Raw genomic sequence first — 13,373 nt, 5'->3', positions numbered from 1 at the left:
TTAAATTATAGTCTGGAGTTTGAAGAGTTCACACTTTCATGCCCCCTTCTGTTTTGCTGGTACAAGATTTAAAGACAAGCACAACCACAAGCAGTTCATTTCTTACAGTCATTATGTCTCAGCCAGAACTCAGTGGGAGTTTTGTCTGAGTGAAGACAGCAAGAACAAGTCCTGTGGAATTTACATTAATGCACATGTGAAATCAAAAGGAACCCATTTCATTTTGTGCAATTGCTGTCAACGTGTCAAGAGGAGGAAATTCTGGGCTTTCTTCCAGTGATGCTGAACTACAGCTGCCAAGTTTTACACAGTTAAACACTCACTTGACAAAGGAGTTTCTCCTATTTATCTCCTTATGTGAAGATGCAGAAGTTGTACTTAAACTTCGTCGAAAACCTAAAGGGGAAAGTGAATAAATAAAGGTGACTAAGCCATTTGATTAAAAATAAAACTTGCACATCCATCTGCTTTGTTTACATCTCATTCATTAAGTACCCTCATTGCCATTCCTTCTAACTACAGCTGCTCAGGAAATGGTAAGATTTTTGTTGTGAAAGCTTCCAGAAGAACCAATAAACCAAAAAGCGGTCATGTAGCACTTTATGTGATGAGCTTTCGTGGGGCAGACTCACTTTCTCAGGCCTGGAGATAGCTTCATCTACACTACATACGCCTTTCGAAAGGGGAATGCAAATGAGTGAGATTGAAAATGCAAATAAGGTACAGATTTACATATTGTGCCTCCTTTGCATATTCTCTCACAATCTCGCTTTTCCAAACAGGATGTTGTTTTTGTTTTGAAAGAACCCTTCCTATTTTGTTTCAGGATGACGGCTTCTTTCAAGAACAGTTTTTGAAGGAACCCCCTCTACGTGGCTGTTTTTGTTTTGAAAACAGTCTTTCAAAAGCAAGATCATGAGAGAACATGTAAATGAGGCCTGAGATATGTAAATCCATGCCTTATTTACAATTCCAATCTTGCTCATTTGCATTCCCCGGTCAAAAGGGGAATGTAGTGTAGACACAGCCAAAGTTACAGGTGGGACAGAATGATTTAAAAAAAAAAACAGCAAGGTTATTGAAACAGTTGCATTGATATGCTTCCTGTTATGTAACACTGGCAGTGAAAGACTATTACTCTTCCAACAAGCTGGTTTCAGAACCAAGAGATAGTGCGCTATCTCCAGATCTGAAGTGGGTCTGCCCCATGAACGCCCATCACCCAATACGTTATTTTGTTAGTCTTTAAAGTGCAACACAACTGCCTTTTTTTGTTTCAATGAACATTCAACAATTTTGGGGGCGGGGGGAGGGCAAGGGTTAATTTAAAAAAAAAAAAAAATCTAAATTTTGAAACAATTTACACAAATGGGACAATTTTTCATAAATAATTCACTAGCTTTGTCTGTGCATCCTCCTTACTTTGACCTCCTCAGCAATCCCTTCTGTGTCTGACCATGCTGCCCTCTGCTTTGTTTGTGTATTAGATGGTAACTTTTTTTTAGCAAGAACCCTAAATATCATCAATTTAAAAAAAAAAAAAAATGAGTACTATGGGAGCAATGGAGAGCAGGGCCCACTCATGCCAAGCACTGCGCAAATAAGTATTAAGGCACAGTTCTTGCCCCAAAGAGCATACAGAATGTACAACCACCACAGAAAGAGGTAAAGTTCACAAGGACACACAGCTGGTCTGGGACCACAGCAGAAAAATAACGCATGAGTCCAAACCCAGTATTATATCCATTGGGAAAAATTGCTTTGTGTTTCCACATAATACAACTAAGTGCACAAAGAGTACCTGGAGCTTTACAAAACATCTTTTTATAATAGATATTCCCTAAGTAGTTTATTTTAAGGCAACAGTAAACAAAGAGAGGAGAATCCTTTTATTGCAGTAAGTTCATTCTGCAACTAGGGTGGTGTGATTTTTGCATAAACAGGGACCAAATGAGCTCAAGGAAGTAAAATAATTTGTATTTACTGGATTGATGGGTTACATTCTGATAGATGGCAGCACGTTTCAGAGGGGCAGCTGTGTTAGTCTGATGCCTCATGCAGTTATTTCTGCAACTGAAGGAACTGATATCACCTCAGTCCCCTAACTCCAATTAGGCTTGCAGACAGTGACTATGGGCTGCTTTGTAAAGGAGAAAGAAGTCAAGTAGTAAATACACATTGAGGCAGCTGGATTGCTCCAAGAGTCTGTTTTGCTTTGGCCAATCAAAGAACCTGGTGGCATCCCCAGGAAGCTACAATTTAGGACAGCAGAAGGGGGTCAACAGGCTACCCAAACAAAACCAGACCCATGTGTCAGATTCTTACCTGGGAAAGATTGATTCATTTTACCTGATGAAATTTCTGTGAGGGACTCTAAGGAACCTGTTAACCTAAAGTGAGATAATGGTTAAGTCTCTCAAATTAGAATGGCTTAATTTCAACTTTAACATATTACTGGACAATTTTGCTAAATATTAGTTGCAAGATTTTTCAAAAGCCTTAATGTGTTAGATTGACGCCCTCCCCACAAAGTTTCATCCCAAATAGACTGAGCTTTTCGTTGCACACAAGTCAGTAAATGTACACTTATGAGTCCCACAGAGGCCTTACCTCTGCCTTCTGTACACTACTATAGAAAGTCTTTTGTCGGACAGCCAGACACAAATGTTGCATGTGAGCAAAAAAAGGTGCCGTATGTTCAAGACCAAGATGACACAGAGGAAACATCTTAAGTATTGCTGGAGGTGCAATATGAAAGTTACCCTGAGAGCACATGCTGCAACAGAAAATGCTACAGACACCTGAAAGCCACAGCTACAACACTGATTCCTCTGCGTATGGACCAAGCAGTAGGAAGGGCAAAGTTGTGCATCCTCTTGTACGTATGCTGTGTTGCATACTAAAAGACTGGAGGAGGAGAGGTAAAGTGAGGAAGAGAAGAAGGGGTATAGCTGAGCTGTGACAACTGGGCAGGCATTGTGCTCATTCCTTGGACAAAAGCAACATGGCTAGAGAGCACGGGTTTTGTCTGGGATTACAAGCTCAGTAGTAAGGGCTTTGACCCAACTGTGCGTGTGTTCTGGTGCCTATTTTCAGTCTGAGCAGCAGCAGAGATCTGTCTCCACCAGGAAGCTATGTAGCATCCACTGGCAGAATCCTTGTACTTGAACTTTGCCCATAGTATTCGGATTTGGCCCTAAAAATGAGGTTTCAAAAGCACTACTGAATTAGTTATGTCCCAAATTTAATCACCTAGCGACAGTGGGATAGAATGAATTTAAGAAACTGCAAGGTTGGTGAAACAGTCACATTGGTACGCTTCCCATTGTATAGCACTGGTGCTGAGACAGACTACTACTCTTCCAGAAAGCTGGTTTCAGAACCACAAGGATGTACCACCTCCACTGCAGCAGAAACTACTGTTTTTCCCCTTTGATTCATTCAGAACTCAGTTTCCTATGGGAGAGGAATTGAAGTTTTTTTTGTGACAAAGACATAAAACAGTATCATTACTCACTTTTGCACTCTGGTTGGTGGGGCAAATACACCATATTTGGGTGGACAACTGAAATACTGGATCCCTCCAACCGAGCCATCATTCTTGCCATGAGGTTTGTTCAGTTCAATGCCACACCAAAAGCCTACAATTGGGATTTGGAGTTTCAAAATTATTTTTACTTGGGGATAACTTGTACATATGACTAATGTATACATAATCTGTGTATTTAGCCAAACCCAAGATGAGTTTTGCCTTACACAAATGCAATCTCATTAAGTTAAATCAAAATGCACACCACCAAAATAGTGGAAAAATTGAGATAAATGCTCTATTCAGAACAGCCCTAGAAATAATGCTGAGTACTTGAAATTTTTCAACCTGCTTTAAGAAAAATGGTTAATTTTAGCTACAAACAGAAAAAAGTTTTACATGTTATTGAAGTGAATTTAAATCTACTGAAAACAGCAGATTGACAGAGCTGGAAGCCAAGGTTCTTGGTTTATACAAAAACAGAGGATAGGTACTGCCTCATCTCAAACGACCGATACTAAGATTCAAATATCCCTCAATACTTAATCAGCTGTTTTCTCTGTCTAAAATGAGAAGTAATTACCACCAATCACATGGTAGATTTTGGGATGCAAATACAAAAGCGTATAACGAACTGGGACTTTCCAACAATTCATTTCACACAGGTCTACTGAACAGCTATCAGATGGTAGTAAGTTTGATCACCAACAATCTGTGGTAAGTGTCAACTAATTAAGTAAAGGTGAGATGCTCTGTGTCCTATCAGCAAGTCTTATGCTTGTCCAGCACCAAATCAAAGAAAAAAGACTCAACATTAAATTCAAATAATTTGGTGCTGAGGCTACATGTTTAAGGGTGATATTAGTTAATCAGCTGAAAAAATAAAAATAGAAAATTAGAAGAGCTTAGTATGTCAAAGGTTCCCTCTTTCCTACCCACCAAAAGCAGGTGAGAAAATTATTTGAAAAAGACCTGCATTACCAAAAATAAACTGAGGGGCTATGTCTACACAAGAGGCTTTTCCCAGCAAAACTGGGCTTTTGTCAGGAAAAAACTGCAGAGTGCCTACATGCAAAATGCTTTTTGTTGACAGTGTGTCGACAAAACCCTGCACATCTGCCTGTAGCATTATACCTCTCCCCATTCAAGTATAACACCTCTTAACAGTGTTCTGTCAACAAAACAGCTGCGTAGATGCTCTAGGGCCCTTTTGTCGACAGACAGGACATCTGGTTCACCGGGCAGCCCTGTTTGCAGAGCTTCCAGTCAGCCATTCTGTCAAGAGAGGGCCAGGAAGTCTGGCTACTCTCTGTCAACAGAACAGATTGCTCTTTCTATTTTTGTGTGTAGACACAATCTGTCAATAGACGTTTTTCTGGGACGTCCCTGCCAAGACTGACTTCTGTAGACAGAGGCTTCTTGTGTGTACGTAGCAAGGGTGAAAAGTGATTTTTTTTTCAGTTGCTCAGCTGAGTTCTGTATCTTTGACTACTTTTTGCCATTCAAAAACGTGGCTGCTTCAGAGGTGAAGAGTTGCAATGGTGATGTTTGTTTTAAAAAACATACATGACGACCACTCAGCTAGTCAGGAAATCCATTCACCCAAGTACAGGAACATGATCATTTGAGGTTAAGACAACTATATTGGCTTTTTACTGGTTTCCATTGAATCTATATTAGAGTCTATGAAGTTAGAGAATAATGACATCTTAAATGGGGATTCCAGAACATAAACACCTCTCAAGATGAATGTGGCTTTATCCTACTATTGCATTCTGAGATTTTATCTTAAGCAATTTTTTTAAAAAAGCTATCGATATCAAATCTCAGACACGTGAGCTTCCATTTAAACGAGTGGGGGCATAAATATACCAGCCACCCTAAATGCAGACATCCGATAACTGAACTTTTTTTGCACCAACCTTATGGTTATGTTCCAGGCAGAAGTTCAGATTACAAAAGAGCCCAAAATGACAGGACAGCATAAGAGTAATTTGGCTGGAAAGGATCCAATTTCAAAATGCTTTCTATAATTTCCAGCATGTGAGTTCTCCAGATACCTGTAACCCCTCATCAGGATAAAAAACACAAAAAATGGTCCTGACAATGAACTTGAATTCAAGCTTAAATCTCAAAAAGCTCAGTAGATCACCACCACACATCTAAAAGTGAAGAGCACTAAACATTCTAGCAGAGCTTCAGTAATGCAAGGTATCAGTGAGGTCAGCTGCACATAAAAGCTGAAAGGGAGGGTGCAGGCAGACTTAAGAAAATAATGTCACAAAATAATGTAACAATACCAAAGACTGCAATGTCAGGTGGCATTTTTACTTTAAATTAACATCTCCTTTGCTTTAGGCAGCTCCACTCAAAGTTGGATTTCCATTTTAAATGTTAAGATCCAAAACATCCACATTGTTCACAGGACATTACTCCAATTCTATGATATACTTTATGATGATAAAATACCTGGAGCAAACTTTGTTGTGCCATAGAATCTAACTACGCCAGTTCTCTGCCCTACCACGAGCACTTTGTCTCCAACCTGAATTTCTCCTTCATCAAAAGGGTTTCTTCTTGTAGATGGAGAAGCATTATTCTGTCCTGTTTACAAAGGGGAAAACTGAAATTAGCACAGCAACAATTTTGAAATGTAAGGAGTACACCATAATGTCTGAGTAGCAAGTCAGCCGACTGACTGGTCAAGTAGTCATCTATGCTCTTAATGTAAGGCCCAATACTACACACTGCTTAGATAAAACATTCCTTTGCTTTGGTGGATAATCTAAATTTAAATGATTGATTTCAGATTACTCAGCCATTAGAAGTTGCAGTAATAGTCTGAAGTACAGCACCTTCTTCCTCAAATTTTCTAATAGTAAAAATGTTACATAAATGTACAAAACTTAAGTATCAGGACTAACTCTCTCAGATGTACCTCCTTTACGTTATCACCACAAGTAGTAACAAAATAAAAACCAAATACATTTCTATGAATATTTGACCAAACAGTAAACTGACACGCTACCCCTACTACCAGCCTGTGAAGGCACTCTTTAATAGTACAACAGATACAAAGGCAGCACTGATTTTAGATGAGGCAGAAGCTACTTAGGCACTGTCTTTTTACTGCTGCTATTTGAGTTCCATTTCTTGGGGTGATTCTCTTTGCTCTCTAAAGAGACTGTGGAAGAGGGAGAACTGCTGGATCCAAGGAAGGCTGACAGAGGGGAATGGAAATAATTATGTAGAGGTGATATGCAGGAAAGGACAGGTCAAGTAAAGCAAACAAGTATGTATGATACAGAAGAACCACCTCATTAATTTACAAGGTAATCAAGAGAGACACCAATTAAAAGGCAAAGTTGATACATTAGAGCACGTATTTTAGCTATTCATTTTCATACCAGTAGCTTATTTTTAAAGATTTATAATACTTAATGATATACTGGTAAATATTCTACTTATTAAAGAAATGACAAATGACTTATATGAGCCTTTGTCACCTCACTCAGTATCCAGTTGCTTGAACAGTTGATGAGAAGTAGGGAAAGTGACAGTGACAGTTCTGTCAGTGAATTATGGGGTGTGGATTAGTGCCTAATATATGTATTATACAGTGCATTCATTTTAATATCCTTACTATAACATAAGAAAGGAAGAGAAATCACTCATCTACATTTGTGAACATAGTTAAAACTAGATATAAATCTTACTTTTTCTTTTTCTCTCTTTTTTTAAGCTCTCACCTCTTTTTTCCCCTTTGTACCCAAAGTAACATCAAGTATGTCTACACCTCAAGCTGGAGATGCATTCCTAGCTCATGGAGGCATACTTGTGCTAGCTCTGAACATACCTGAGACAGCCAGCTGCTCTGGACACTAAGGCTACACACTATTTTTAGTCTTGTTCGTTTAACGTTTAATCAGCGTTCATGTGGGTATGTCTCCTCAAGCTGGAAAGTGTCCCACCAATTCAAAATATATATAGATCAACTAAATGTGAAGCATGATACTCTTTCTCCTCATAACACAAGAACTAGGGGTTACCAAATGACATTAACAGGCAGCAGGATTAAAACAAATGAAGAGATGTATTTCTTCAAACACACCACACTCAACCTGTGGAACTCTTTGCCAGAGAGCATTGTGAAGGCCAAGACTATAACACAGTTCAAAGAAGAACTATATACATTCTTGCAGGATAAATCTATCAATGGCTATTAGCCAAGATGGGCATGGATCATGTGTCCCTAGCCACTGTTTACCAGAAGCTGAGAATAAGTGACAGTGAATGGAGCACTTGATTTCCTGTTCTGTTTATTCCCTCTGGGGCACCTGGCATTGACCACTGTCAGAAGACAAGATAATGGGCTAGGAGGACCTTTGGTTTGATCCAATACGGCCATTCTTACATTAAGATTTTACCCTCTGTACCTCACTTTTTCTATCTATGAAGTTAAAAATAATGCTACTTATCCGACTCACAGGGAAGGTCTGAGGCTCTACTCATTCAGTGTTTGAGATCGCTACATGTTTGGAAGTAGGACAGTATTCCTATCACTAAATTATCTATCTGGGGAGAGAGACAGGATAGTCAAAAACATGGAGGTGCAATTGTTGGGAGCTAGAACACTGATTAAAGAATGGGGTATCTATGGAAAGAGCACAAAAATGCAAAGGATCCAAAGCTAAGATATTGGTGGCCTCATCATGAACTAAAAATATAGTATCTAAAGCTTTCTATCAGTAGTGGTTCTGAGTCTGAAAAAGCACAACACCCCAAGCTCAATACTTTAAAAGGTGGATGCCTCCAATCCATATTTAGTCACCCAATCAGAGAGCTGAATTTTCAAAAGTGCTAAGAAGCAAGCACCTCCCACTATAGTCAGAAGCAGTTGAGTTTTCAGCACTTTTGAAAATTAGGACAGTTAGTTAGGTGCCTCATTGGGGCATAATGCCTCAAGTTAGGCTTCAACATCTTGAAACCCTGTCTCCAATTACAGCTTGAGCCTCTTTAGTCCAGCTCCCTAGGGGTCCAACCGCTGCTGAACCATGGAGGTCTATAATGTCTAGCACATTACCAACACTTCCAGTGCTTACTGGGCTTTTCAAGCACATTTAGGGGTAAATTAGAGCTAAACAACAGCACAGAATATAGAGAGCCACGACTGGGGGCTGTAAACAAACTTTATAGGCCCACAGAAAACTCGGCCACACCCACGGTAAGCGGACATCCAGCTAGCTAAAAATCATGCTGGACCATGGATGTTGCCAGACTACAGTGTGCCACGCCAAAGAGGTTCAACTGGTAGTATTTATGAACTGATTTTTGACCTCACATAAAGGGTACGTTTCTGATTTGTTTTAAATAATTTCACGTACTGACCAAAAACTTATAAGGCAAACCATAAACATAATAGGTGTTCAACTTGAGGAATCTTAAGGAGACTGGATTCATACAAAATGCTGAGATTCCAACCCTCAGACTCAGACCCCTTTGCATATGAAGCATCGAAAGTCATTAGTCAATTATACAGCTGCAGATTGTTAGAGACTGGATTCTAATTTTAAAAGGGAAAATATTTTTGAAGATTTAAAATGTTATTAATGATTACATTACAGGAGACAAATCTAAAACTGCTCTAACACCATTGTAATTTGTTACTCCACGTTCAAACATACAGCCAATAAGACAGTCAAAATTCTGAAACTAATTGAACATAGCTCCCATCAGACCACATGCAGCCAGCAGCAGGAACAAAGATAAAGCTCAGTCAAAACCTACAGAGAAGCTGTTCTACAGACTTTAAGATAGAACCAAAGGATTAGAGGGCTTGGGCTCCAGGGTCATACATATACCTGACATACAATTCTGCCCTTGCAGCAGGCCATGTGACTCAGACTAAGACATGCAGGGATCATAAGAATTCAGCCTGACCTCCTGCCAGGCCAGCAACCCGCAGCGGGGAGGAGAGCAGGTGTGAGAGACCGTCCAAAGCAGGAGCTGTCCCAGGGCCTGGCAATTTAAAAGGGCCTGGGACTCCCAGCCACCAGTGCTGTGGAAACCAAGGCCCTTTAAAATTACTGCTAAAACCCTAAATGGCATGTGCCAGTAGGCACTGACAGGCTGGTTGGAGGACTCGTTTGTCCTGCCTAGAAATGTAAAATCCCATTTAATCAATCAGTTGAATGAGTTAGTTTAACTGGTTAACCAATTAAATGGGGGAGGAGGGCGCCCCGCTGCAGATGGAGACTGGAGCACCCCTGCCTGCAGCGCTCTCAGGCTGGGCTCACCACAGATGAGGGCTTCTCCAGCCACAATGCACTGCCTCCCCAGCCCCCATCCTACCCCCGGCAGGCTCCAGCACCCCACCTGTTAACTGTAACTGGTAAGCCTTATCTGTTTAGGCTGAGGCTTACCAGTTAACATCCCTAATTCTGCCCTTCCACTCAGGGCACTGCCCCTGCCAGTGGCTCAGAGTTGCACCCCCACTCCCCTTGCCCAGGACCCAGCAAAGGCTGTCAGAATCCCTGCCTCCTGCACATCATAGGCCACAGCCTCACTCGTCCGCTCCAGACACCCGTAACTCCTGGCTGAGGTAATTAAGGCCTCAAATCTTGATTTTAAAATGACATTCTAGAGACTTCACCATGTACTCTAGTTCAAACAAGCATATGACCCAGACCCCATGCTGCAGAAATAGGCAAAAAACGAACAATAAACCCAGGGTCTCTGACAACCTGACTAGGGAGCCAATACCATTACAACTCCAAATAAGGCAATTAAACCCTGAGCACATGGACAAGACCTTCCGGCCAAGCAGAGAACTCCCTCTGGTAACTGAGAGCCCTCCCAATCCAGTGTGGGATTTCCAGCAACTGGGGACATTTGCTACTAGCCATTGTGATAGGCACACATTGTTGTAGGCAAACTTACCAAGCTGAGCCTCAAAAAGTTACACTTTTTGCCCCCAGCATACCCTTGACAGATTGTTCCAGAATTTCACTCCTCTGTTGGTTAGAAACCTTTGTTTAATTTTACGCATAAACTTGTTAATTACAAGATTATATCCATTTGTCCATAGTATCAGCCTTACTAGAGTTTATAGCCCTTGTGTATTTATACAGAGAAGAATATCTTCCCTCTTCAGCCTTTGTTTTAGGAGGCCTAATCAGTCAACCTCCCTACCTCTTCTCTTAAGGTAGAGTCTCCAGTCTTCTGGCCATCCTAGTAGTCTTTTCTACACCTGTTCCAGTTGGAATTAACCCCTTCTTGAACACGGGGGATCAAAATTTCACACACACTATTCTAGATGAGGTCTCACCAGTGCCTTCTATAATGATAGCAACACTTTGCTACCTCCACTGGAAATAATTCACTTGATTCATCCTAGGGTTGCGCTGGCCTTTTTCACATTGGTCCCATTCACATTAATCCTGCCTCTAGTACAGGCTGCTTTGAACCAGAATGCACATATATATTAGCAGTGTGTTTGTAGCATATCTGAGTGCCTGTGAAGTAGGACGGAGGAAGGAAGTGACATACGATACTTCCTTTGCCCTAACCAGCATTGACCCGCAAAGAATCGACAATGGGAATACAGTTACCTTCTTTACCAGGCGTAGTTTTCGTTCCTTCTTCAGTAGCCAAAAAGGTAGATTCAGAGCCATTATCTTTTTTTAATGTAGCTAAGCCTAGGATTTTAAGAAACACACACACAAGATAAAAAAAATCCTGGAAATTAACAATTTTACAAAAAAACCAAATATAAAAAACAGATATAGCGCTGGGTTTGTAAATCACTAAACAAACTCTGATACTCCAGTCCATCATTTCAATACAACTGTTCTACATATATACTACAGACACGAGTAAGTTCTACAGAAGAGTAGGGTATCTAGTATTTCAGACAGGGTACTGGAAAAAGTAGGACTTGTGTCCTAATTCTGACTGATACTAATTTCCTGAATGACTACAAGGAAGCCCCAACTTCTCTGTGCTCTCTTCCTCTTCACCCCACTGTGCAATAGAGCCAATGGCTGCTTAACACACAAGTTTAAGGATGTTTATTTAGTACTCATCAACTGCACTGGATACATCAAATATGAGTACTATAAAATCACAGTATTTTAAGATAAAACTTCTAGGCTGTGGCCACACTTGGCCAAAATTTCAATTCAGCGCCTCAGTAGTATTCTTCGATTTTGAACATTCAGCATCTCACTAGCATTCACATGCTGCCAGCTGCAGCACTTTGAAACTGCCGCTTTCGAACGCACTCCGCTTGACGCAGCTAGATGAGGGTCCTTTTCAAAAGGATCCTGCACATTTCAAAATCCCACTGAAGTCAGCTGAGAGGAATAAGGGGATTTCAAAATATGTGGGGTCCTTTTGATAAGGACCCCCATGTAGCTGCGCCAAGAGGCGTGTGTTCGAAAGCGGCACTTTCAAAGCACCCTGGCTGCAGCATGCGAATGCTAATGAGGTGCTGAATATTCAATTCAGCACCTCATTCGTATCTTTGATTTGGCCATTAGCGTGGCCATTTTGAAGTTTTGGCCAAGTGTGGCCACAGCCCCAGTTATAAAACTTACCAAACCTGTTAAAAATACTGACACGTAAAATACTCCAAAGCAAATCAAGCTATATGATAAATAAATTGCTTGCCAAATGTTTATACTGAAGCAATCTGAGTTAGTCAAGGGAACGGAAAAAAAAAAGTCTAAAATCACAAACATCTGATTTCTTAAATCCACTCAAAACTGAATTTTCGCTTTTACTACTGTTATAAAATCCACCAACAACTATGTCTATCTTTTCATGTATGCATGTACTTCTACAAATCTGAGTTTCAACCCCCAGAAACATTTGATTTCAAGCTTACGAAAACTGAAATATGCTAATATTAATCTAATTAAAGAGCCTATTACATTGCAATGCTGCACATATAAACTAATATTTTTGCTTAAGTGCACGCTTCAGAAATATGACATAGCTTATCCATAAGTAGTTGTCTTACATGACTAGGCAAAGAGCTCCTATCTTATCAGAAAATGATCATCAATGGGCAGCCCCATATCTTACCTTCCAGCAATCAATTTTACGTAACGATGTAGGGGATTGTAAAAGGCATAGCACTGGCACGTCAGAGTACTATGACATACTGTATTAATATTATTAGCTTTTACTACTACTGAGCCGCAGGGCCTGATTCTGAGTAATCAACACCAACAGCTTAAAGTTATTTCAGTGGGACTGAAAGATGCCTAAGAAAGCTGTGGAATCCCCCTCACTGGAGATATTTAAGAGGTTCGATAAACATCTGCCAGGGATGATCGGAATGGCACTCAGTCCTGCAATGGAGGACTTAAGTCCATGACCTCTCGAAGTCCCTTCCCAGTTCTCGTATTCTATGCTCAACACCTCTCAGTACCAATAACTTAAAAGGTTAGTGAACTTCAGTTAATAAAGGTGGCATAAACAACACATTTCATGCTGTTTTTAAAATCAAAATGCAGGATTACACCCTCGTTTTTGGGGATAGTTATATATTCAAACAAATACTAGCTTTAGAAAAGAAAAGCTTTACCGGTATTCACTTTTGAAGTTACGTGCGTTACATTGATTTTCTTGGACTTGATCAAAGATGAAGATCGTGTGGAAGGACTTCTGGCAAAATTTTTCTTGTGATCTGAAGCCTTACTTATTTTAGAAAGAGGTGCAAAGATACCTGGAGAACACAAAAGGGAAAAAAAAAAGATGCCTCTCTCTATGTGCAGTATGTAAACTGGGAGAAGCAGTAATGCCACAAAAAAAAAAATCTAGCTGTTCTCAGTTACTC

At 40.3% G+C, this 13,373-nt stretch overlaps 1 protein-coding gene across 3 annotated transcripts in view; it reads right to left on the bottom strand.

Moving 5' to 3' along the window:
- Nucleotides 1-13,373, bottom strand: part of CLIP4 (CAP-Gly domain containing linker protein family member 4) — a 56,925-nt gene that overhangs the window by 3,506 nt on the left and 40,046 nt on the right. For all 3 annotated transcript variants that reach the window (XM_074989830.1, XM_074989828.1, XM_074989829.1), the window contains exons 10-15: nucleotides 13,122-13,262; nucleotides 11,140-11,226; nucleotides 5,999-6,133; nucleotides 3,518-3,641; nucleotides 2,326-2,390; nucleotides 324-396 (exon numbers count right to left, since the gene is read on the bottom strand). In XM_074989830.1, coding sequence (XP_074845931.1) covers nucleotides 324-396; nucleotides 2,326-2,390; nucleotides 3,518-3,641; nucleotides 5,999-6,133; nucleotides 11,140-11,226; nucleotides 13,122-13,262 — 625 coding nt within the window. The remainder of the gene's footprint in view (nucleotides 1-323; nucleotides 397-2,325; nucleotides 2,391-3,517; nucleotides 3,642-5,998; nucleotides 6,134-11,139; nucleotides 11,227-13,121; nucleotides 13,263-13,373) is intronic.

This window comes from Carettochelys insculpta, chromosome 3 (genome assembly GCF_033958435.1).
Source record: "Carettochelys insculpta isolate YL-2023 chromosome 3, ASM3395843v1, whole genome shotgun sequence".
NCBI lineage: Eukaryota > Metazoa > Chordata > Testudines > Carettochelyidae > Carettochelys > Carettochelys insculpta.
Note: the sequence above shows the minus strand (reverse complement) of the source record. Positions and strands in the feature narration are given on the sequence as shown.